This window comes from Musa acuminata, chromosome BXJ1-2 (genome assembly GCF_036884655.1).
Source record: "Musa acuminata AAA Group cultivar baxijiao chromosome BXJ1-2, Cavendish_Baxijiao_AAA, whole genome shotgun sequence".
NCBI classification, from domain to species: Eukaryota; Viridiplantae; Streptophyta; class Magnoliopsida; order Zingiberales; family Musaceae; genus Musa; species Musa acuminata.
In genome coordinates, this window is record NC_088328.1 from 27,562,692 (window position 1) to 27,586,809 (window position 24,118).

The window sequence follows — 24,118 nt, forward strand, 5'->3', positions numbered from 1 at the left end:
TTAGAATTTAATCCTCACCCACCTCAATCAATTAAATGCGTAGAATTTAATCTGTGAATTGAAAATTGAGGTGATTAAGAAAGACGAGAGAATCTAATTAGGAGCCGACATCAGCTACGTTTACCTAAATAACGGCGAGCATCGAACGAAGAAATCCACGACAATTAAGACCAAGTAGTCTACCAAAGATGGAAACATATCATGTCGGATTTTTCCAAGGACGATACCGTTAAAAACGCCGATCCGCAAAACCAAGTCACCGTCGAGACAGCGGGCACGGGATCGGCCGTCTCACGCGCTAAATCCTCGCCACGCCTGAGTGGGACCGGGATGCGTACTTCAGTTGATCGAATCAGAGGGAGTAATATGGTAAACTGTGCACCGTGTGGGTTTGGCGATCCTGGTAAATAGTCCTCGGGGGCTGACAGTTGGAACGAATGGTCTGTTGGGTAATTAAGGATGAGTCTAGAAGCATTATCGTCATTGCGACACGATACGGTGTCTCCGCGGATCAGTATAAGTGTCGTTGGATTGTATTATTACTACTCTCTCTCTCTCTCTCTCTCTCTCTCGCGTCGCGGCTGCAACGTTTCCTACACGAAGGGTAAAGCGGCAACTGTGGCAGACCTTCCTCTCCTCTTCCGCGTCCTCTCTCGACAACAATCTTTTCTCTTCTCTGGTCCTCTCTCTCTCCGTCTATCAACTCATCTCATTTTTTTGGAGACCCTTTCCTGTCTTTGTTCTCCGGTTCGGCTTGGGTCTTGATTCGCTTCGGAAAAGAGCCATCTTTTGGGGGAGGAGGAAACAGGCGCTGGATCTGCATTCATCGGTGAGGAATGCGCGTCGCAACGGCCAGCGATTAGGGCTCGCGATCGCCGGGGGAGGACGTAGAATGCGGCGACCTGCTGATGACAATAGCGACGCGACCGTTGGCACCACCACTACCGGAGCCGGCGTGGAGGAGGCGGCTGAGGACGGGGAAAAGCCTCCTGTTCATCCTAGGGGTAGATCGCAGGGTGGGGGAGGCGGGCGGAGGGTGACGCCTACGGTCGACTCCGCTGAGGAGGCGGCGGTGGAGAAGGTGCTACCGAACGGGGACCTGTATACGGGAGGGTTCGTGGGCAGCGCGCCGCACGGGCGTGGGAAGTACCTTTGGGCGGACGGGTGTATGTACGAGGGGGAGTGGCGGCGGGGGAAGGCTACTGGGAAGGGCAAGTTCTCTTGGCCCTCCGGCGCCACCTTCGAGGGCGATTTCCGCTCCGGCCGGATGGAGGGCTTCGGCACCTTCACAGGAGCCGACGGAGACACCTACCGCGGCCAGTGGGTGGCCGACCGAAAGCACGGATTCGGCAGCAAGTCCTACGCCAACGGCGACTATTATGAGGGCATGTGGCGGCGCAACCTTCAGGAGGGCCGCGGCCGCTACGTCTGGCGGAATGGCAACCAGTACGTGGGCGAGTGGCGGGGCGGCGTCATCAACGGCCGCGGCGCGCTCATCTGGGCTAACGGCAACCGATACGACGGCCAGTGGGAGAACGGCGTCCCAAGGGGCAGCGGCGTCTTCACCTGGCCGGACGGCAGTTGCTACGTCGGCAGCTGGAACCGCGGCGAGCCGAAGGCCCTCAACGGAACCTTTTACCCCGCCGCCACTGCTGCTTGGAAGGAGACCGACGGGAGGAGAAACCCCTTCTTTCAGTTGTATGATGGATCGGCGCCAACTGCACCGCTGGTCCTTGCTCCCAGGAAGCGGTCGTCGTCGGTCGATGGAGGAGCGGCCGGTAGGGGGAGCTCGGCGGCCGAGAAGAACTTCCCCAGGATCTGCATTTGGGAGTCGGACGGAGACGCAGGGGACATCACCTGCGATATCATCGACACCCTCGAGGCATCGATGATGTACAAAGATGGTTTGGCATTCGACCATGGAAGTGGCACCCTCATCGGGTCTGTGCACCAGCGACGCAGGCCCAGCGTCTTGTTGATGCAGGAGGCAAAGAAGCCGGGGCAGACAATATCGAAGGGGCACAAGAACTACGATCTGATGTTAAACCTTCAATTAGGCATTAGGTAGATGGTCAAAGGGTTTATTCTGCAATTGCTAAGATTGACCCATGAATGCAAGCACTGAATTGTTTCGTCGATTTGGTTTTTGGACTCAGATACTCGATTGGAAAGCCAGGATCGACTCAACTGCGGGAGCTGAGGCCAGCAGATTTCGATCCGATGGAGAAGTTCTGGACAAGGTTTCCTCCTGAGGGATCAAAGACTACTCCACCCCACCAGTCGGTCGAATTCCGCTGGAAGGACTACTGCCCCAGGGTCTTCGGGTATTTTTTTTATTCGAATGATTTCTAGCTTAATGGAATTTGCGTCTTTAATTGATGAAAGTATGTGATTTGGTTCTTGGATTGCAGGCACCTGAGGAAGTTGTTCTCGGTGGATCCGGCAGATTATATGTTAGCTATTTGTGGAAATGACGCATTGAGGGAGCTGTCTTCCCCTGGGAAGAGTGGCAGCTTCTTTTTCCTGACCCAGGATGATCGATTTATGATTAAGACAGTAAAGAAATCTGAAGTGAAGGTTAGCTGATTAGCTCTCCAGGATTTCCTTTACCAAAATTGTGGATTCTCCAGGTCTTCTAGTTATGGATCACCTTCGTCGAGTCATTTCATTTGTTGTGGGAAAGAAAGACATGTTTTATTATTCAATTATTGCAGATGAACTTGAAAAGGCATTGATAAATTTAATTGTTAATAGTTTTGATATAGATTGGGGTTTTTCTTTTGGCCATTGGTATTTATATAACTAGTGAAATGACATTGTGCTATAACACACTGTGGGTTCCTTTTTGTTCTTCAGTTGGGAGTGATCAATGCTTCCAAGCCTGTTTATTTTGGAGTTGGTTTTATTACTTGTTTCAAAGTAAACACTTAATTTTTCCCTTGGGGTCTTTGATGAATTTAACAATGTTAATTTGAGATTTTTTTCGGCTGGTAATACTCATGTATTTTGTGTACGTTTCTTGCAAAGTATGGCCCTTGATACTGATTCCATTTGTTTTGCAATGCACTTGCAGGTACTCCTTAGGATGTTACCCAGTTATTACCGACATGTATGTCACTGTGAGAATTCGTTAGTGACGAGATTCTATGGTGTGCATTGTGTGAAACCAATTGGTGGTCAGAAGGTATGCAAATATTTAAGCATAAGCTTGTGTTATATTACAGTAACATAACCACATGGCTTCACTTTTTATTGTAATTTCTACATATATTTGTTATTATCTGATCTTCTGACACATGTATGTTGGCTGGAATCCAGGTCCGTTTCATTGTTATGGGTAATTTGTTCTGCTCTGGATATCAAATACATAGAAGATTTGATTTGAAAGGTTCTTCCCATGGCCGAACAACTGACAAGGCTGAGGGTGAGATTGATGAGACAACAACCCTTAAGGATCTCGACCTCGACTTTGTATTTCGCCTTAAAACGTCTTGGTACATAGAGCTTCTCGAGTAAGATCACATTCTAATACTAGAAATTTGATTGATTGCTTTGGTTTGTTTCAATCTCCGCTTTGTGTTCTTTGGTCTGATAGAACCTTTATCACCTTGTAGACAAATCAAGAAGGACTGCGAGTTCTTAGAAGCAGAGGGGATTATGGATTATAGTCTCCTGGTGGGAGTACACTTCTGTGATCATCTCTCAGCTTCTAAAATAAGCCTGTCACCATTTCCGGATTTACCAAGTAAGTCGAAGCTTGATTTTAACTGTAAACAGTTCATGAATCTGACATTGATCTAATCATAGAAATGATGATCAGAATTATATGACAAAGACTCATTTCACCGTGGAGAAGCCTGGTCTGACTTGAGCTTCTCAGCGTCAACCTGTCAAGATGATCAGATGCTGGACACACGGTATGTCTTATCATTGTTGAGTTCAATGCATGTTTTCTGATTAAAAGCTTAGTGGTGTTACATGCTCCTTGAGCAACATTAGTGATGCATGGTGTGATAGAAAAGTGGTGCTTCCGGTTAATCTTCATTCTTGGTATGGTGGAAAACTAGATTTCAGATGCCTTCTTTTACTGCAATTTGTGCTAATTGGATGAGTGCTTTTGTAAATCCAAGTTAGCTTTTCATAGAGAACCTTGTGGTAGAGTAATTCTAGGAGTCATTGTCTGCTACCATCAGAGATAGGGGATCACTGTTTCCGAATTTTGTCCATAGAACACAGCTCCAAGAACTAATTATTTATTCTCTTTTATGCTTTCATACATCTGCAATTAATTAATCATTTTGCTAACTCAACCCGTTAAAGCTGTTGCTTTGTAAACTGTCAAGTAGTCATCAGCCAATGATCTACTTCTGTTCCCGTGGATGGAGTAATTGGATCATTATAAAATTCATGGACTCTTTCCTCCTTCATCAGGCCCCACGTAGCAATTGTAAGTGGCATGATGTGGTTCTCATCATGATGTAGCTCCACTGTCATCTAGTTGGCCTACATGGGATGAATATGGCATCATTTGAGTCCTAGGTGTGCTTCATGTGTAGCAAAAGGAGAGAACATGATCTCTTAATTATCTTCTGTAGAATGATTACATTTCCTGTTTCAAGGACAATTGTTCCTGTTGTTGTAATGTTTCTCTTGATCATATCATCTATATCGAAATTTCTTTGCAATGAACAGGAAACCATCGATCCGTCTGGGTGCAAACATGCCTGCAAGAGCAGAGCGCATTACAAGAACAGAGTCCGAGCCATTTCTTGTAGCTGGTGGTGGGTTATCTACGCCAACACGAAGTGGTGAGCTCCATGATGTGCTGCTCTGCTTTGGTATAATCGATATCCTCCAGGACTACGACATCACTAAAAAATTGGAGCATGCCTACAAATCGCTGCACGTCGATCCCAATTCCATCTCGGCGGTGGACCCCAAGCTCTACTCGAGAAGGTTCCAGGATTTCATTGGCAGAATCTTCGTGGAAGATGATTAACATGAGCTATCATTGCACAGAGGATCGCTGCAGCAGTGGGAGCAACATGCATCAAATGTTAATACATATGTGCAGCATGGAGTTGCATTGTGTGATTATATAGGCAATTTTATGGTTGCTAAAGTTGATGGCCGAGGCTGAATTTTGAAGCTCAGCCATGGTGAAAGATGTGTACATGGTCATTGGGGTGAGGGAGAGTTGAATTTCGTTTCTTTTTTTTTACTTTACCTTTTGTTTTTAATCTTTTTTCCTTCTGATGATAGGGAGGGAGTAGAATTCTTTTACTTCCTGAAATGAAGGAATCTCTAAGCAAGCTTTTGTTAGGGGCATAGAATAAGGTGGATGATGATGTTGATGATGTTTTTTATGAGGATAGGGAAGTAAAATACAGATATTTAATTGCACCAGCTGTTTGTGTGACTAAGACACCTCTCTCTCTCTCTCTCTCTCTCGCTCATCTTCTCTCTCTGTTATTGTTCCTTCCTTTCCCAGTACTTAAATGGCTGGGGGGGTAAGCTTTTGCAGAGGATGCAGAGAAAGCTTATGCTGCTACACTTGGTAGCTTGTGGAAGGGTTAAACCGAGGGGCATTGGAGGTGGGAAAAAGTGTGAGGGAGAATGGCATCAAAAGGAGAGAAAAGTGCGACATGGAAGATGCGCTGCTGATCCCCTCTCCCTCTCTCTCTCTCTCTCTCTCTCTCTCTCTCTGGTTTATCTCCTTCCTTTGTTCCAAGTTCAATGTTAATTCTTCTTTTCCTCATCCTTTTGGCCTTTTGATTTCTTGGGAGGCAGCCTTGGATTGGTTTGACTAGCGAGTACCATGGACTTATCCACGTGGCTTCCTGTCGTGTCTTGTGGATGTGGGTCCTCTTTAACTGCAACTTTTGATTGGTTACTGAGCCCATCACATGATTGGGGAGCATCCGATGGTAACGAAACTATGCAAGAACTGTAAGAACACTTACCGCCACCACTGTTTTGGGATCCACCATTGGGGCAATTTTTTTTTTTACCTTTATATTTAATTTTTATAAAATTATTTGAAGTCGCTAAATCTCATATTTTAATTTCTTGTTTCAAAATTTCTTCGTAGCACTTTTTTAATTCTCAGAAATAAAAAAAATTAGAAATAATTATTCGTATGACTTCACAAAGCATTTTAATATCTATCTATCTATCTATCTATTAACGAATTCACAAAAGCGTTTCTATATACTCACTCTGTCAACAGGTATCAGAGAGAGGGAGGGAGGCACATCGGACGTCGTGCCCTCCTCTTCCTATTCTCCCCCCTCGCTCTCTCTGTCTGCGCCTCGTTGCTCTCATGAGGTCAAAGTCTGTGTCAGGGCATGAGCCTTTCCGTACTTCCATCTCGTTTCTACTTTTGCTGCTACTATTATAACCTGATGAACTGGCCACAGTCTTCGGTCTTTAACCTATGCGGAGTACACGATGATAGAGGTCGCAATGCTTGTTTATATCAAGCAGCTGCAAGTACAGCAGCAGAAGAGAGAGAGAGAGAGAGCGCTTCTTGCGATGACGACTGTCGACGAAGCCTGCAACCTAAAGCATGTTACCGAATCCATCCATGCACCGCATCTGTATCTTTCGAGATCTCACGTACCCCATGAAACTTGTCCATGTCATTGCATTAACAAGTCCCATTGGATTAATGGAAGAGGAGGAGAAAAATGGAGGGGATGGAGCCACTACCACGTCCCTGTCTTCTCCTACTGTTGATGGCCCGGCCGGTCTGGGGCTTGTCTGCAGTGTTTGAGCAAAACACAGCAATCCAATGAATGCGGTGTTGGCGTTTGGCTATACGGCATTGGGAGCTTCCACATGCGAATATTAAGGCTTTTGCTTTATGTCAGTCTCCGCTCCATGGCTTGGATGTGAACGTGGTCAGAGACTCCCGTGGATGTTCTTAATCAGCTCCTTTATCTATCCCCTGCCTCTCTCTTTCTCATCTCTTGCCGTGGATGTCACCTCTCCCTTCCCCCATGGCATGACAACAGCCAGGTTGTGAACAGGGCAGACACCACATTGGCATGGCCTATTAAATGCAAGACTAGCTTCGAGAGGAGAAGTGTGAGCAGATTAAATATGGGAGACCACCAAGTTTTCCTTCCTGCCTCGTAATTAATGGGTTTTGCTGAAACGGATGAAACCAATTAAAGGAGAAGGAGACTCGGTGGCAAGTTCTTCTTTAATGCCTTGCAGACGCCATTCACTTTCACGAGGAGGAAGCCAAAGTTGACCCACGGACACTGTTCATTCTTCCCCGATGAGAGTTGACATCATACGAAGAAGAGAGGGGAATTGTTCCCTTCCTGACTCCAGCCATCCCCATAAATCCCAGCGTTCCTTTTCGGGGAGAGGGCAGGGCGGGGGTGAATGCGCTTGCAGCTCAAAGCGGCTACAGGAACGGAACAAAGCTCGTCAAGGTGTAAATGCAAACAGTGTTGGCGTCGCTGCTTTCACCTTTTCCCTCACCTGCCCATTCTCGGTGCTGCAGAACCACCGACAGCGCCCGGCCATCCGGTGGCTTGCTCTTCCTCCCTACGCCTTGTGTCTGGGCCGAGTGACCCGAGCACAGGAAGAGACGTCCCCCACTTCGTCAATAAATGACATCTTTAATTTAATTCCACATATGATGTTACACAATATCTAAATTATTTTATGAAGATTTAATGTTCATACTATCATTTATTTAGATTTAATATTTAAACTCTCTAATTTACGATTATCAAATCAATGTGTCTAAAATCATCTCATCACTCGAGTTTGTCAATTCACTATAGAAAATATTATAATCATAAAAAATTGATAATTTATCATAACAATATTTTTTTACTTGAGCTTCTAATCATGATCTAATATTAGATAACTAATCTATTAATTTTATTAAAACTAGATTATTAATTTTAAATATTTAAATTAAAAATTAATCGTAATATATCCATCAAATCTTTATAAATCAATCGAATTAGGATTTTCACGGAACAATAATAAACAATAATTGAAAGATGTGTATCTTTAGCTCAAGTAATATCAAAAACATTATTCCACAACTGCTCGTTGAAACATCATGAAACATGGTGGGATGATATAATGCTACTTAATCATCACCACAAGTCATATCTATTTTGATCCTCTGTTATAATTTGGTCTAACTGTACATTGTAGTTGTGTGCATTGGAATCTTGTACTTCGTCAAAGCATGCTATCGACTCCAGCTCAATAAGTTAGGAGGAAATGTACCAAAAGAAATAAAATAGGAGAGTGTGGCAGTAAGATCATGGGTAGCACTGCAGTCAAGTAGATATTGGGGATGCCTGCCAGAAACATAATCATTTGCGGTAGAACAGCAATAACCCAAATCCAAGGTAGGGATTTGTTTCTCTGGAACTGCAACATTTCGATCTAAGATACTAATATAAGAGAGATAAGAGGTGCAATCCAAGGCAGAGATCCACAGGCATAGTGTTGGCTCCTTCTATGCTTTCTCATTTCTCAAGATCTGGACATGGCTTGTTGGAAGCTTGCAACAGAGTTTGGTCACTTGATGAGCACTCCCATTGTACTGCAATCCTACTTGTGAGAAGCATGAACTGGTGGCAGCTCACATGGCGTAGCAGGAACAACAAGTGCATATGTTGAAGCCGCTGCAGCATCCACCACCTCATGTAAGACATCTCTGCAGGTACCATACGCTGGAGACAGGCTCTCACACAAATCTAATGATACCTATCTGTGATGCGCTTGAACTTGTCCCTCGAACTTTGTACTCTGCAGAGCCATCGACTATTTCGCAACACTCATAAGAATGATAGTGTTTCTGCTTCCAGTCATGTTTGACACACATGAATGCTTTGTTCCCGCCTGCAACAAACAGTGGCCATTCTTTGCCTTCTATCATCTGTCTGCAGAACATGACAAAATTTAAGCAATTTCAAAGTGCTGGTAATCTCCATATAGCTTTAGAAATTCAAAAGTCAACAAAGTGGAGTGAAACTATACCAAATAAAATTTTGAGAGGGTTCGAATCAGAGTGAACCTTGCTCGCGCAGCTAAAAATGACTTATTTTGGATAGGTTTTTGTAGCTGTGGAGACCGCAACAAAACGTCAGCCATCTCAGCACTCTGAAACCCGAGTATGCTACCGTTGTCAACATATTTCTTAGTTAAAACTGAGTTCATGTTGATGCCAGCACAAGAGTTCCTGAGTTGCCAGTAGTGTATTAAAGTTAAACAGGCTTTAATTATTCTAGCATGTTACTGTATCAATATTCTAGTTGTGACTTAGCATGTTTAGATACCTGTATCCAACTAAGTTCAAGCCTCAGTAATACATGTCAAATCAATTATGTGGACTATAAAATTGAATAAAAAAAATGAATGATCAAAGTCTTAAAGATCATTGGACAGAAAGGACAGGATTGTGCTTATACAACCATACAAAGAAAATTATAGAGCCTAATTAAACATACCATGTAATTGCTTATGCAAAATCATGAGCAGAGGTCCCAATTAATTCTTCGAAGGTAAGTTTGTAATATGCCACTTATGTTGCAACTTAAGTAGCATTCCCATTTTAGTGCACGGCATCAGCTTCAGAGGATAAGGTCTCAAGTAGTGCATATATAACATATGTCTGAGGCTTAAACTTGAATAAAATCACAAGGAACAACGGTAAAAAGAACAAGAACGACACAACAATAACAACCACATATCTTGACTTTTTACAATCTGGGTTCTGCTAGATAAACCATTTCTTCTCCATTTGGCTGAAAACCTTCTCTTAGAAATGGCAATTTTCTAGAAAAGGAAATTTCAGGTCACCGCATAGGTAGACAACCTGCAGGAGATAGTGATTTAAAACAAATTGCATTGATCCGCATTACCGACTTGCCATTAGGTATGGCATCATCACTCACGCTCTTCCCATCCAAGTTTTTGGAATTCCCTTTTCCATTAAGAAAAGAAAGATCTGAGTTGTTTCTAAGGTCTGTGCAATCTTTCTTTTGAAACCAGCATAAACACATTCGAATAGATTGCTTCAGTAACCAGTTCAAACAGAAGAAAAATAGATTCAATTGGCTCCATTGCATTAAGGAAAGCACTCAGTGACAGTTAACTACCTTCTTCAACATAAGCATCACTGAGAATTAGATGGAAGTCAAAAGTAGCAAAAGCAAACTGGATTTGAAGTTCCTTGTTCTCTTTCACAAAATGATGTCCCCTCCGCAAATGCCTATCACATATCATGAATTTTTGGGAGCTCTACCTGTCTCAATTCAATCCATAATGATATAAGAGTCAGAGATCAGAAACTGTATATTCGATTTTGTCATTTCAGTATTCAGCTTTTCATCTAAAATTGGAAAAGAAATTAACTCTGCTTAGTTGAGGCAATTCCACTATGCAATAAGAAAACAATTATTGTGAAGCCAAACACATACAGCGGAGGACCTCCCGCATTTCACAGTAAAGCTACAATGTATGATGAAATGTACTCATTTTAGTTGAGGCAATTCCACTATGGAATAAGAAAACAATTATTGTGAAGCCAAACACATACAGCGGAGGACCTCCCACATTTCACGGTAAAGCTACGATGTATGATGAAATGTACTCATTCCTCAAAACCAAACATACATCAACAAGAAGATTGAAGATATCACATGACTATAATTCATATGAATAGCCAAAAGTAATTGGACAAGAAAGATAACCATTCGCATATGCAAATCATAACCACATAAAAGACCACTGTGATTTGCTACTTGTATCCGGGGTCTACCTCGTCTATCATCTCATTCATTTAGAAAGAGTTGCATGTATCATTTTAATCATTTTTAGACTACAACATTCTTCCAATATCTAAAAGCAACTTCAGTCAAATATGATCAACGTGATCTTACAATAATTGCAAAAGAAGTAAAAAGAACCAACTTAATAAGGTTATCGTTCTTAAGGAGGAAACTAAAAGAATGGTCCAAGAGAATTATTACAGCAATGAGCAAAGTTGTTCCAGAGTTCAATCTTTAAGTCCTAATTTAGTTATGCGACTGAGCTAGGGAAAGAATCTTGTGCAAACAATCAGGTTCAAGCAAAATAATTGCCATAGGTAGTGCGCACTAAGAATCTTAACAATGAATACAGGAATCATACTTAAAGCGATTGCATGCTACGAATATTGTTCAATGTGGAAATGTATTTGCAGGTGCAAATTCAGCTACAGAAACAACTTTCTTCCTATCATAGCCAAGAAATAATTATTATAAACTAAAAAAAAAAAAAAGATAAAATAGAATTCAGTATCTGATAATATCACCATGGTATGGTTATTATAAACATTAATCATTATTGTAGAATGACACTCCCAAAGATTTGCTATGCGACAACCAAGTATTTGCTCTAAAACAATAAAGGATCACTCAGAGAAACGTTGCATAAATCTTTGATGAATCCAAAAGAATCAGTGACTCAATGATGGCTATGACAAATTTGTGAAACTAAAGTCCACAGATGGGAAAACATAAATAACATCTTAAGCCTTACCGGTGCATCTTTCAAGGTGGGGTGGAGGGGGCCTCAGTCAACTACTATAAAAGACTCAGTAGCCATGAGTTAGCAACACAAAGATTATTTTAAACGACAAAATAATTTGCAGCAAAAGCTTATCAGGGTCATGATGGAAAACGGCAACTCAGTTACATAAATATTAAGTTTTAAAGTTTTAAGAGTAGAAAATGCCAATATTATGACTCAATAATGAACCGTGTAATTCAATCACAAGTCAACCATGGTATTGGTGCATTTCATAAAGCAACAACAGAACCTGAAAAAGTTTCTCCATCACATAGTTGGATTATTAACACCCACAAGGGCCTGTAGAAATTGTTGTCAACAGAACATAACTCACCACGGTCGAAGCAATTCTAAGAGAATATGTGGTGAACAGATTACTTAACGAGCAGCTCTCTTTCTTGCCAGCAACAGCAACCTTCTTGCCCTGAGCATGCGGCAGTTATTCTCTGTTCTCTGCCCTCGACAAGGCAGCCCCATCTCATGCTTAATCTTCCTATAACACCAAATCTCCTTCAATCTCTCAATCGTTAGCCTATTGAACCCCTTCTGCTAGTTGTGATCACAAAGAGAGAGAAAAACTAAAAGAAATTACAACTTTAGCTCATTTAACCAACAAAAATCAAACCAACGGCCCCAAAAGAGAAGAGCTTCGCATCCCAACCTGGTAAACCCCGCAATTTGGTGGTTCGAATGAGGTGAAACCCGCACTGAGGACACCATCAAAATCGCAACTTTGACACACACAAAAAAAAAAAAAACCAACCAAATCCCGAGAGAATTGAGAGTTTTGGTTTCTCACGAGGTCGCTTTCGTCATGTAATTGGAGACGTCATCCCGGAGCGCCATGAGCTCCTCGTCAGAGGGTACCTAGGCGACCTTGTTGTCCATTCACAGAGGATCCCTTGGTGTCCTGGCGCGAGAACTCCGCCAGAAAATGGATAGGGCCCCTCGGTGCTACGACAGCGGCCAACGAGATCGGAGTTTTGGGTCAGCGAGAGGAGAGGGTAAGGATAGAGAAAAGGAGGAACGAGGTAATACCTCTAAGGCAGGAGAGGAAGTCGGGAAGGACAGTGAGCTTGGGAGCGAGAAGGATGAACCTCTACTCACGCTGCAGAAAGGAGGACGATAGAGGCAAAGCAGAGACCACGCCATGGAGAGGCCGTCCGTTTCCTTCCTCGTTTCCGCTATAACCGTCATTGTACAGGTGACGTTCAAAAAAATAAAAATAAAAGGTGCTCTCTTTTAGAAAAACTATTTTTCGAGAAATAGTCCTATATTTTTAATCTTCTCTATTTTAATATTCGACAAAAATTAAACCTGAAAACTTCGTTCGAACTTGGAATACTGCAATTTTTTTTTAGTTTAAATCCAATTTAAATTCGGTTAAAAACATATAATCCAATTTAAATTAAAAATGCAACCCGTTTTGACACGTGCAATCGATTTAGAGCACGTGTACTCACTACTCATATACAATGCGGTTCTCACCCCCAAAAGAAGAGGGCACACATGGATCCCGAGCCCCGTAATCTCGACGCAAAAGCGGCTAATGCCACAGCCGTTGCGGCGAGCTGCCACGTGGTGGCGGTTCCCTACCCGGGCCGCGGCCACATCAACCCCATGATGTGTCTGTGCCACCTCCTCGCGGCCCACGGGGCCGTCGTCACCTTCGTCGTCACCGAGGAGTGGCTTGCCCTCCTCCACGCCGCCGACGCCGTCCCGCCGCCTGCCGCCGTCCGCCTCCGCACCATCCCTAACGTCATCCCTTCCGAGGCGGGCCGCGGAGCCGACTTCCCTAGCTTCCTCGAGGCCGTCTATACCAAGATGGGCGACCCCTTAGAGCGCCTCCTCGACGAGCTGGATCTCCCGCCGGCCGTGATCATCGCCGACTCGTACCTGTCGTGGGCGGTGGCTGCCGGCAACCGCAGGGGCATCCCGGTGGCCTTGCTGGTCACCATATCCCCCGCCGCCTTCTCCGTTCTCTACCACTTCGACCGCATCCCTAGTCATCTGCTGTCTCTGGTGGCTGTGTCCGACCACGTCGCAGGTCTTCTCGCGCATTTCCCTATGTTTTTTTTTTTTTTCTTTAATCTTAATTTCTATATCTTCTTCTGATGCTGCACTTTGAGAGAGAAATTTAGAAAGGGTAACTGAATTCCTACCAGTCTTAAGCTTTTGGGGCAATTATTGACTCCAATTATTTAGAATCGTGCAACAATCTTGTGACTTTTTTAGAATTCTTGCATCTCAGTTGGGTATGTTAAATATAGATAACAAAACTTGATAATTGAGATGGGTTTTTGCTTAATTATAAACCTATCAGGTACTTCTTAACCATAATTATTATTTCTGGCAGAATGAAATCCAATTAATAGATTTGAAAATAACCCTTAAATAAAAGATAAAGGGTGAGTTCAATAACATTGTTTGGAGTACCACAAACATCAAAATCCATGTAGCAAATTATACTATCAAATTTAAACTAGCGTAATCTCAAGAAAAGGAGTTTCCTGAGCAAACCTGCTCATTAACCACTCATTGAGATCTAAAAATATGTAAATAATTAACGTAATGATGCTTAGCATCATGGGACAAGTATATTTGATTGTTCATTACCCAAAAATGTGAAATTTGGTCTCTTAGAAGTTTCTTATTGAGGAGACCTTAATCGATTGTCTGCCCGAGGAGGAGAATTGAAGCCAACATTGACGAAGCATGTTCCAAGTAGGCGGTGGAAATTGCTAAGGTGGCAATTCTCCAAGGTGGACTCGTGGAGCTGAAACCATAGGGTCCTGCAAGAATAGATGGAATTGGAAATATGGTAATTGGGAGCAATGAAAAAAAGTGGATACCCTTACCTTTGAATTAAATCCTTTTTATGGTATGGAGATTTCGAACAGCTTGGTTTTTAAAAAAAAACCCAGTGCTGATGTGGCAGGTGAACTGATAGGTCACAGTGGAATTTCTTAAAGAGTCCAATGTGTGGTTCTGTCCATGTGTCAATCTTTTATTGGTGATACTAATGGTGACTCTTGATTTTTTATGAAATAAAGTCATGACAATCCCTAAAATTCTTCATTGTACGTGGCTCAAAATTGTGGCAATCACTCCCTTGAAGCAATGATCAGCTGCAGCTTAAAACTACCCACATCAACTTAGTGCAAGAAATGCATTTTAATGTATATAAGCTAGTCTGGACCACAGACTCTCATCAGCTTAGTCAAGATCAACCTTGAAGAGTAGGGGTTTGTTGTGGGTGAAATTTGATTAATCACATTGTGCCTATCCAAGTATTATATTTTAACAACCCCAATTTAGTGTCACATCACCCGTTGGAAGCGGACTAAGAGTTACTTATAAGGATCATGCAACTATTAACCTATTAACTTGAACGTAAGCACTGGGCCAGTGTTCAGGTTCAACAAACTTAATAAGTTAGTCTTCTACCATGTTCGCTTTCCTATTTTGAAATCGTCAATAGGATCATTCGCTGCCTCCAAGGAGATTGGCAGGAAATGCATAAGACCCCTAGAAGCCTAGTGTAAGGGGGTATGCATGCATTATTTATAAGACATCATCATATGCCTGCTGGACTCTTTCTCTCTTTTCAAAATCTCTCTCTGAAAACCAATTTGTAGTTTGATCATAAGATGGAAACACACCATATGCTTGCAAATTGTGGCGTTTCTTTTAATTCTCTTTTAGTAGGTTGCCATACCATCAACAAGATCTGTATTCAGTCGCATAATTCATAGAACAAAGCTAGGGCCTTCTTGAGGTTCCAGCCAGTTTTAAGTTTGAGGAGAGTTAATAAATAGTCTTACCCCTAAAAATAGAGAGGTTGTTTTGGTGACTCCAATCCTGATTGCTTGCAAAAGAACAATTGTACTATTTTATCAAGGCTCATCCTACCAAAAAGACTAATTCAATTATACCTTTCTTTAAAATAGATCCATTGTATAGTACAGAACTTCATGCTTCCGTTATGCCAAAAGAGTAATTTTTTACTTATGTTTCATTTTATATGAAGGTAAAACATGATTCAGTTTAAAAGTTCAATTTGCACATAAGAATCTGGACTGGAATTATATCAAGTTTGTGCTTTCAGTGATTTTCTTATTTGTTGCTCCTTTTAATTCATCTTGCATATGTGCATAGGATCAAAAAGAATATTTGGGTCTCACACTTACAGCATAATTGTGATATTTCTAACTTCTACTCAGGAGAAGAGTTTTTGGGACAGTGGGTTCCTGGCCTAATTTCATTTAGATTAGCTGATGTCAAGTCCATCTCAATGGCGACGACACTAAAAAGAGCGTTGGAGTCTGCCAATTGGGTTCCAAAAGCACAAATCATTCTCTTCACTTCATTTTATGAGCTCGGGCCTCGTGTAATTGACTCGCTACGATCAGAGCTCTCATGCCCTGTGTATTCTGTGGGCCCTTGTATTCCTTACATGATGCCGCAAGTGAACAAGTCAATTCCATGCAGTGGCAATGATGTCGACTACTTCAGTTGGCTCGATTCCCAGAAGGAGCGATCCGTACTTTATGTCTCATTGGGCAGTTTCCACTCAGTCCTGGAATCTCAGATGGAAGAGATTGCAATGGGCTTACGTGCCAGTGAAACCAAGTTTCTGTGGGTTGCTCGTGGCAACTCTCCAAGAATGCAGGAGGTATGTGGTAAATCGGGCTTTGTCGTGCCATGGTGTGACCAGTTAAGGGTCTTGCATCATCCTTCGGTTGGAGGATTCTTGACTCATTGTGGGTGGAATTCAATACTAGAAGCCATATTTGCAGGGGTTCCAATGCTCACTTTCCCCATAGCATGGGATCAACCACTTAATAGCCGACTTGTAGTCGATGAATGGAAGATTGGTCTCAGTTTGAAGGAAGAGTTGCGGAAAGACAACATTGTTGGAAGAGATAATGTTGCCATGCTTGTCAAGAGACTCATGGACTCGGACGGTGGCGTCGAGGGTAAAGAGATGAGGAGAAGAGCAAGAGAACTGCAGAGGGCTTCTCTTAAAGCGATCGAGGAAGGTGGTTCATCACACGGCAGCATCATTTCTTTTCTAAAAGGACTTAAGCAGTGCAAAAACTGAATAATATATATTCTGCATTGTAAGACTATTTACGGAAATATTGCTCTTAGGTTGTGATTTGTCTTTCTAAAACCTAAGGCCAACGACTTCATTTGAGGATGATGCATATCAGCTATGAATGTGCTAGGTGTGTTGAATTGCTACTCATGTGCATCAACTGTGACTTGTATCAAACTTCTGTTTATGCATTCTCTGTATCTGCCAACATTGAATGGTAATGTTTGTCGGATTGATGACTCTTTTGAGTTTTCGATTCCAGCTTGATTGGTTTTATTCTTCCGCCATACGACACGATATAAACGATCAAAATGTGCGGAGTCTATTTAGCAGCCTTAGCCAAAGCACGTCTGCATGTGGTCCTCCCAGTAAAAAATATCGTACGTACAATAGGGCAAACGCCATGCCCAATGTGTGGCCTTCACCAGCTTCACTTATTTTGCGCCTTTTCTCTCGCTCTCACCTCTCAACCCACACATTAAGCGGCGCAGGGGAGAATGACACAGTCCATGGCGGCCGCCTCGTCGACCTGCCACCTGGTGGCGGTTCCCTACCCGGGCCGCGGCCACGTCAACCCCATGATGTGCCTGTGCCGCCTCCTCGCCGCCCACGGCGCCCTCGTCACCTTCGTCGTCACCGAGGAGTGGCTCGCCCTCCTCCGCGCCGCACCCGCCCCGCCGCCGCCGACGGCAATCCGCCTCCGCACCATCCCCAACGTCATCCCCTCCGAGTCGGGCCGCGCCGCCGACTTCCCCGGGTTCCTCGACGCCGTGTTCACCAGGATGGGCGACCCCTTCGAGCGCCTCCTCGACGAGCTGGAGCCCGCGCCGGCCGCCATCGTGGCCGACTCGTACCTGCCCTGGGCCGTGGCAGTCGGCAACCGCAGGGGCATCCCGGTGGCCTCGCTGTTCACCATGTCCGCCGCCTTCTTCTCCGTTTTCTACCAAGTGGACCGCGTCCCTGGCCTGTTGCGGCCTCAGGCAGCCGTGCCTGACCACGCAATAGGTCCGCTTTCTATTTCTTGGGCACATTATCTTCTTCCGATGATGCAGCACTCGTAGAAATAATGTTAGAAAGATCAATTGTTCTCCATAGCAATCTAATTTATCGTGGCAGGTTGTGCTTTCAGCAATTATCTTGAATTCCATAAGCTCTTCTGTAAGCATTACTGATTCAAGTCTCATCTGTTTGCTGCTTCTCTTACTTCTTCTAGCATGCGTGTATAGGATCAAAAAGAGTACTTTGGTCTGATACTTGTGGCATCGTGTTGATACTTGTGACTTCCACTCAGGAGGAGATCTTTTGGCGCAATGGATTCCTGGCCTAACTTCTCTTAGATCAGCAGACTTCATGCCCTTAATTCGAATGAAGAAGCCAACTGAGAGAGTGTTGGAGTCCTTCTCCTGGATTCCAAAGGCACAAACTGTTCTCTTCACTACCTTCTACGAGCTCGAGCCTCGTGTACTTGACTCACTTCGATCAGAGCTCCCATGCCCTGTGTACTCTGTCGGACCCTGTATTCCTTACATGCTGCCACAAGTGAACGGCTCAATTCCATGCAGTGGCAATGAGGACGACTACTTCAGCTGGCTCGATTCCCAGATGGAACGATCTGTGCTTTATGTCTCATTGGGCAGCTTCCTCTCTGTCTCAAAGTCACAGATGGAAGAGATAGCAATGGGCCTCTGTGCCAGCCAACCCAAGTTCCTGTGGGTTGCTCGTGATGACTCTCTCAGAATTCAGCAGATGTGTGCTAGATCGGGCCTCGTGGTGCCATGGTGCGACCAGCTGAGGGTCCTGCATCATCCTTCAGTTGGAGGATTCCTGACTCACTGTGGGTGGAATTCAACTCTGGAAGCTGTGTTTGCAGGGGTTCCAATGCTCACCTTCCCCCTACTATGGGATCAAATAGCTAATAGCCGACTTGTTGTAGAAGAATGGAAGGTTGGTCTCAGTTTGAAGGAAAAGTTGGGCGAAGACAACGTTATTGGAAGAGATGACATCGCCATGTTTGTCAAGAGACTAATGGATTCCAATGGCCTTGAGAGTACAGAGATGAGGAGAAGAGCCACGGAACTCCGAATGGCTTCTCTTAAAGCGATTGATGAAGGTGGTTCTTCCGACACTGGCATCACTTCCTTCCTACATGGCCTTATGAAGTGTAATGATTGATCAGGAGGTTAGTCCGATAGCTGCTGATGTTGTGCTTTGCAAGACCAATAGCAGAAACATTGATTGATGTGCAATGACTTCATTTGAGGGTTTTCCAATGACAAGTATTAGCTAAAATCTCAGGTCTTAGGCTGTGATAACAACTCTGTGACTTCTCTTGTTTGTGTTCTGACTTTGTTGAGGATGATCCACTTGCAGTCTTGAGGTGATAAAGACTTCTCTTGTTTGTGTTCTGACTTTGTTGAGGATGATCCTCTTTCAGTCTTGAGGTGCTTGGTCTATTGATTTGTTACTTAACAACCTAAAATCTAAAGACAGAAGAATCCATCATAAATCTTAACGAGGGAGAGAGTATTATTTCTTTTAAGTATCTTTGACCTATGTTTATTGGTTCATAAAGCAGCCTTACAATTCTGATTACTGCAACTCTAGTAGAATGGACACCTTTATCTAACAGCATGTACATGGGCATGCGACGAGGGAGTCCACCGACGACTGGTGTCCGATGAGCCACCGGATGTGGAGGAAGTCCTCCTCGGAACAAGGAAGCCTCAGTGGGCCTGCCGAACGGTGATCATAGGTCTTGAGCCTTACCAAGGAGATCAGCGAGGAGTGGATGATGAAGACGAGATACAGGTTTCATCAACTTCCGGGACCCACCGTCTTCTTCTTCCTCGAGCCCCACTTGCTCTGCTAACCTTCCCTTCTTCACATCAATCTTCTTGTAAGAGTAGCAGGAAAGAGTCGTAGGATGAAAGAAAAGGAAACAAACGAGCACGAAGGATATATAGCCTCATGGTGGTGTGTACGTTGGCTGGATTCATATTACTGTAGAAATCGAGTTCCAGATTACTGTTGCTGAGTTCAATCCTCACTGAAGCACTGGAGATTGGCGAAGCTAATGGTAGTGCCATTTCACGGCATCGTTCTTCTTCTAACTTAAACTTGGAGAAGCTGAAGCGAGTTGAGATAAGCCTTGGAAAACTTCGCCTTTCGAGGGAGAACTACTGGCACACCATCCTCTCCTCTGCCTTAGATGTCTTCTTTCCCTTACTCGACACGATGCAGAACATCCAGTAAACTCACCATGCGCTTCATGAGGCAGTCCCATGATTCAGCATGATTTGTATCAGGTGATTTCACTGCAAATGGGTAAAAATCGAACTTGCATCATCTAGTTCATTGATTGAAGGTGTGTAGCAACAAAGCTGTTTCTGCTGTTGGAGCGTAAGATCCCATCAATTGGTAGACGTTTGTATCTCCATCTATTCTCACTGCAGAGCAAAATGGACGTGATGTCTAATCCCTTTCCTCTGCATACAGTAAGCATGATAAATATAATATCTTTTTTGGTCCTTAGTGAAGTTACTAAGGAGGCATTATCATCAAAATCAGACAAGTCAACTTCATCTTTAAGATCATGCACCATTTGATTTAAGATCAACATGTGTTTGATAATGGTTGGGCTGCTTGTGCAAAGCTATATTGGTGCTTCTAACACCCACAACATGCTTTCCGAATGCCAGTGATTTCTAATGAGATGTTGCAAATATGTAGCAGTAGATGTAGTACTGCTACATCTATATGTGCAGTGTTTACTCATCTCTGTTCTGATGCTTATGGAATACTTCTCTTTTGTAATGTCTTCTAAATCTGCTTCATTGCAGCTGCACAAAATGCTTGCTCAAACCATTAACTTTGGGTGGATAACAGCAGAATCATCTTCTTGATTACAAGTTGTGTTTTGAGCTAGCTTTTCTGCTGCTCTACGTGGCTTGAGTTGGAAACACAGGGATTTCATGCTTTGCCTGTCACATCAGGTTTGATTCAGTTGATGGATCGCCTTCACGTCGTGTATACCATTTCCTAGCAGATCGACGAATGGATAGTATATTATTCGATGGAATTGTGGCTGTAACATCTCAAGGGAGAAACTTGGAATGTCATGCAATTGTTCTGTGCTAATGGTGGTCATGACCCCAATTTGGCAGGAGGTTCCAAGCTTTTGAACTCTTTCAATTTGGTAGAATATTATATGGGCATGAAAGCAGATTGAGATATGTTCCATGCAACTTCTCCTAAGCCTCGCTGATTCTCCATGACCTCTGCTCTCTGTCTTCAGATTCTTGTTCTGATGGCACATTGCTGGCAGGCTTAACTTTCATCCTCGTGTTGTCGTTCATCTTGATAACCTTCATCCTTGTTAGAAATGCAGCTGATCGTGCATGTCAAACACTACAAGTTAGTGCCATTTGGTGGAAATCAGGTTCTTCTCCTATTGACATCTTTTGTTGGCATAAAAGATAACTGATCCCCAAAGAAAAAGGAAAGATTGACATCTGATGCACCTTCCTGTTAAGATTCTTCTTAGATAATAGAACAAAGCAGCCTGTCCTTTACAATGGCAGCACCATCAAAAAATGGAGAAGGAATTCCCAGCATATGATATTGATCTTTAGGATTTTTAGTTTTCCTTCTGCAACTTCTTTCTTAAGTACTCTTCTTGGATGACAGAGAAGGTAGAACTAAAGGAAGGTTGCAAGTTTCAGTCGCTCAGATAAGCTCCAAAATCTGCAATCCGAGCTTGAGCGCACCATGGCACTCTTCCCCAACCTGCTGCCACCTATAGGTGCCCAGACCTCATCAGCAACCACTAGTGCTTGTTTCCATTAAGGTCTTTGCTTTGCGTAGTCACGTCCCAATACGCATTTTTCTATGTCAAAAGAGAGCGTCCAGTGTCCGAGCACCTCCTTCCCCATCGAACTTCTCTGTCGAGCACAAATCCTTGTTAGTGCTTGGAATACTCGTCCTCACTGTTGTTTATGGACGTGATGGAACCTCGTAAGACCTGCCGTGGCCCTCCGATGGACGAGATTCTCCTGTGTTCAACTGGGTAGGACTTGGTTCGCTACCTATATAAGGCTGCTGTGGGCTTAGAGCCTCTGCATTGTAGAGGAGAGGTGGCAGAGGTCGTGGAGGAGAAGACCATGGCTGTTGGTGGTGCTTGGAAGAGTGTGAAGCCCTACTTGGCCATGGTGTTCCTGCAGTTTGGGTACTCGGGCATGTACGTGATCTCCGTCGCCTCGCTCAAGAGCGGCATGAGCCACTACGTGCTCGTCGTGTACCGGAATGCCGTCGCGGCAGCTGTCGTCGCTCCGTTTGCTCTCTGGTTTGAACGGTCTCTCTCCATCTCTATCTCTTTCTCTCCCTCTCTCAATTTGATGTGCGTGAATGCATGATAAGTTTCGCTCTCACACCGGTGAGGCAGCCATGGAGCAGAATGAGATCAGTCCATCTAAATGTCGATTTCTCTCTCTTGATACCAGGAAGACAAGGCCCAAGATGACACTGGCCATCTTCCTCAAGATAATGGCTCTGGCGTTCCTGGAGTACTGATCCACCCAACATCCACTGTTTCACTTACTTGGCTTCGATTCCAGTAGAATTGGCTAACGTGTCTTCATCCAGGCCGGTGCTCGACCAAAACTTCTACTACATGGGCGCCAAGAACACATCAGCAAGCTTCTCCTCTGCCCTCTTCAACGTGTTGCCTGCTGTTACTTTTGTCAATGCCGTTATCCTCAGGTGATTCTTATCGACACATCAAAGTTATAGATCACGAAACTGCGTCTTACACCGGCGATCCTCTGTTCGTGTCGTTAGGATGGAGAAGATCGATATCAAGAAACGACGTAGCCAGGCGAAGGTTGTCGGCACTCTGGTGACGGTGATCGGTGCACTGCTCATGATACTATACACAGGCCCAATCATCGAGTTCGTATGGACCAAGGGAAGGAGCCACCACGCCGGGGACAGCGGCCAGAACGAAAGCCACTGGCTTATCGGCACGTTCATGCTGCTGTTCAGCTGCTTCTGCTGGTCTGCTTTCTTCATCCTGCAGGTAGCAGAGGTTCCAGTTACGGTGAACTTTGAATGAACGAGAACACGTTAAGATGGCTCATCATGGTGGATTTTGATGTTACAGTCGCACACGTTGAAGTCCTATCCTGCAGAGCTCTCCCTGAGCACCTTGATATGCCTCATGGGCGCGGGACAAGGTGGAGCCCTTGCTCTTGTGATGGAGCGCAGCACCAAGCCATGGCTGATAGGATTCGACACAAGACTCTTCACCGCCGTGTACTCCGTAAGATGCTTCTCAGGATCGCATCTTCCCGTGCATTAGAAGAAGAATACGTTCGCAAGCTCTTCAGCTGTCGCCCTTCCTCTGCAGGGAATCATGTGCTCTGGAGTCGCTTACTATGTTCAAGGCATCGTGATGAAGGAGAGAGGCCCTGTCTTCGTCACAGCCTTCAACCCTCTTTGCATGATCATCACGGCCATAATGGGCTCCATTATTCTAGCGGAGGAGATCACCTTAGGAAGGTACGTAGCCACAGCGTTAACCGTCTCAATCCACCACCAACAGCTGACACCTTCTGCTGGAAATCAATCTGCAGGGTATTAGGTGCAGTCATAATAGTGATCGGCCTCTACTCCCTCATCTGGGGGAAGAGCAAAGATCACTTAACGGAGCCCTCGCAGCCGAGGGAGAAGGAAGCAGCACTCGTGAAGACGAGCCCGATCGACCACGTCGCCGTCATCGACATCCAACCTGCGAGGAATCCTTAAGGCGACGAGAGCTCCATCTACGTCTGTACCTAGTCAACCATCAACACAATTGCTGTATGCAACTTTGTGATGCCTCCTAATGTTCGCAATGCGTGAACTATATGATATGATTGATACTTTCAATAAGCTTTGTCATCACTTGTCACTATCATGATTTGTGCACACAACTTGCATGCACGATGGGAATCATGGTTGGTGTTGGTGCCACCATCTTTTCTTTTCAGAAACTTCGTGCTTCACCTCACTGCAAGTTGTGCTTGGATGGTAGAGTGGCTACAGCACCATGCAAATGGGATTGGCGAGAAAGGAAATATATATAGTGGCTCTAATTACCACCACTGAGCTTTGCCTTTGTCCAATTCTAATATAGGATTAAATTAAGATAATTATAATTAGTCCAAAATGCTTAAATCAAATTTATAGCAGTACATCCTCCTGGACGGACTTGGCTGACAGCAACAATCTACCTTCTAATTCAACTTCCACCAGAGAACATTCAAAGGCACACGTTTGGACGTCTCACTTGCGGGCATCTGATAGAGGAAATTAATGCAAGACGTGCTACCAGTGCCATTAAGTCCCAAAGGTCAACCCTTGATGCGTAGACGCATCTTCCTCCAT

The 24,118-nt window shown here is 44.1% G+C and overlaps 4 protein-coding genes and 1 long non-coding RNA gene across 8 annotated transcripts; 4 read left to right on the top strand and 1 right to left on the bottom strand.

Annotated features, from left to right (window-relative positions):
- The first annotated feature begins 575 nt into the window (after positions 1–575).
- Positions 576–5,419, top strand: LOC135606858 (phosphatidylinositol 4-phosphate 5-kinase 1-like). Of its 2 annotated transcripts, none has more exons than XR_010484989.1 (8): positions 576–2,064; positions 2,157–2,324; positions 2,412–2,577; positions 3,074–3,184; positions 3,319–3,512; positions 3,615–3,745; positions 3,808–3,917; positions 4,693–4,744. XR_010484989.1 is itself a non-coding variant. In XM_065098193.1 (8 exons), exons 1-8 carry the CDS (start codon positions 893–895, stop codon positions 4,997–4,999), a joined length of 2,346 nt encoding a protein of 781 aa, XP_064954265.1. In that variant the 5' UTR covers positions 576–892; the 3' UTR covers positions 5,000–5,419. The 2 variants fall into 2 exon arrangements, 1 of the variants encoding a protein (XP_064954265.1); XM_065098193.1 differs by having other exon boundaries at positions 3,821–3,917; positions 4,693–5,419.
- A 2,631-nt stretch (positions 5,420–8,050) lies between these two features.
- On the bottom strand, positions 8,051–12,773 carry LOC135606863 (uncharacterized). Of its 3 annotated transcripts, none has more exons than XR_010484991.1 (6): positions 12,634–12,773; positions 12,395–12,549; positions 12,257–12,302; positions 11,930–12,141; positions 10,143–10,288; positions 8,051–8,924 (listed from the first exon to the last, which is right to left on the bottom strand). It is a non-coding gene; the product is annotated as an uncharacterized LOC135606863 (long non-coding RNA). The 3 variants fall into 3 exon arrangements; XR_010484992.1 differs by having other exon boundaries at positions 8,051–8,666; positions 8,749–8,924; positions 10,143–12,141; XR_010484990.1 differs by having other exon boundaries at positions 10,143–12,141.
- A 319-nt stretch (positions 12,774–13,092) lies between these two features.
- Positions 13,093–16,935, top strand: LOC135606872 (UDP-glycosyltransferase 87A1-like). Its single transcript, XM_065098207.1, has 2 exons — positions 13,093–13,642; positions 15,819–16,935. The coding sequence occupies exons 1-2, from the start codon at positions 13,105–13,107 to the stop codon at positions 16,697–16,699; spliced, it is 1,419 nt and encodes a 472-aa protein (XP_064954279.1). The 5' UTR covers positions 13,093–13,104; the 3' UTR covers positions 16,700–16,935.
- Positions 16,936–17,135: 200 nt separating this feature from the next.
- On the top strand, positions 17,136–19,101 carry LOC135606875 (UDP-glycosyltransferase 87A1-like). Its single transcript, XM_065098212.1, has 2 exons — positions 17,136–17,701; positions 17,988–19,101. Exons 1-2 carry the CDS (start codon positions 17,194–17,196, stop codon positions 18,866–18,868), a joined length of 1,389 nt encoding a protein of 462 aa, XP_064954284.1. The 5' UTR covers positions 17,136–17,193; the 3' UTR covers positions 18,869–19,101.
- A 2,701-nt stretch (positions 19,102–21,802) lies between these two features.
- LOC135606878 (WAT1-related protein At1g21890-like) lies at positions 21,803–23,645 on the top strand. Its single transcript, XM_065098220.1, has 7 exons — positions 21,803–22,046; positions 22,195–22,257; positions 22,337–22,453; positions 22,532–22,769; positions 22,854–23,012; positions 23,100–23,251; positions 23,326–23,645. The coding sequence occupies exons 1-7, from the start codon at positions 21,856–21,858 to the stop codon at positions 23,495–23,497; spliced, it is 1,092 nt and encodes a 363-aa protein (XP_064954292.1). The 5' UTR covers positions 21,803–21,855; the 3' UTR covers positions 23,498–23,645.
- The last annotated feature ends 473 nt before the right edge of the window (positions 23,646–24,118 follow it).